The 664-nt window shown below is 64.0% G+C and overlaps 1 protein-coding gene across 1 annotated transcript in view; it reads right to left on the bottom strand.

The window, feature by feature from the left end:
• Nucleotides 1–290, bottom strand: part of OTUD5 (OTU deubiquitinase 5) — a gene marked incomplete at its 3' end in the record, with an annotated part of 1,194 nt that extends 904 nt beyond the window's left edge. The window contains exon 1 of the mRNA XM_042891837.1: nucleotides 18–290. Within this exon, the coding sequence (XP_042747771.1) occupies nucleotides 18–290 (273 nt within the window). The remainder of the gene's footprint in view (nucleotides 1–17) is intronic.
• Nucleotides 291–664: the final 374 nt, after the last annotated feature.

Here is a 664-nt window from a genome sequence, read left to right as displayed (position 1 = left end):
CCCCATGCCCCACTGACCCCGGGTTTGAAGGACGGCAGCCCCAGCCCCACGCCGATGGTGGCTTTGTTGGGGTTGACGACGGAGTTGTAGTGGATGTTGCGGTGGTAGCTGACCCGGATGGGTTCGTCCTCGTTGTGCTGGATGCCGTGGAAGGTGTTGATGGGCTCTGCGGGGACAGCAGCACGTGAGACCCCCGGGAATCCACGGGCCGGACCCCACAACCACCCCCAAAACAGAACCTGGGGAACCACGGGACGCCAAAAACGCATGAAAAGCCCCCACAGACCCATAGGGGCCCCACAAACCCCGCTGGGGGACCCATAGGGACCCCAAAACAACCTGGAGAACCCTCTAAACGGCACCTATGGGCCCCAAATGATCCCTGTGCACCCAGAGGGACCCCAAACCATTCCCTGGGGACCCACAGGGACCCCCAACCCCAGAAAAGGCCAAAACAACACCCCAGGACCTCCAGGGCAGAACAGAGACCCCCCACATCAGCACCCCAGAGGCACCAGAGGGATCTGCAGGCTCTGTGGGGTCCCACCCCCCCCCATCTGTGGGGTCCCACCCCCCCCATATGTGGGGTCCCACCCCCGTGGGGTCCCATAACCCCCTGTGGGGTCCCATACCCTCCCCATGTGGCCCCATACACCCCCTGTGT

This window comes from Lagopus leucura, unplaced genomic scaffold (assembly GCF_019238085.1).
Source record: "Lagopus leucura isolate 7727_CA_CO unplaced genomic scaffold, USGS_WTPT01 27453-0_obj-0_obj, whole genome shotgun sequence".
In the NCBI taxonomy this organism is placed as follows: Eukaryota; Metazoa; Chordata; class Aves; order Galliformes; family Phasianidae; genus Lagopus; species Lagopus leucura.
This window is presented reverse-complemented; position numbering and strand designations above follow the sequence as displayed.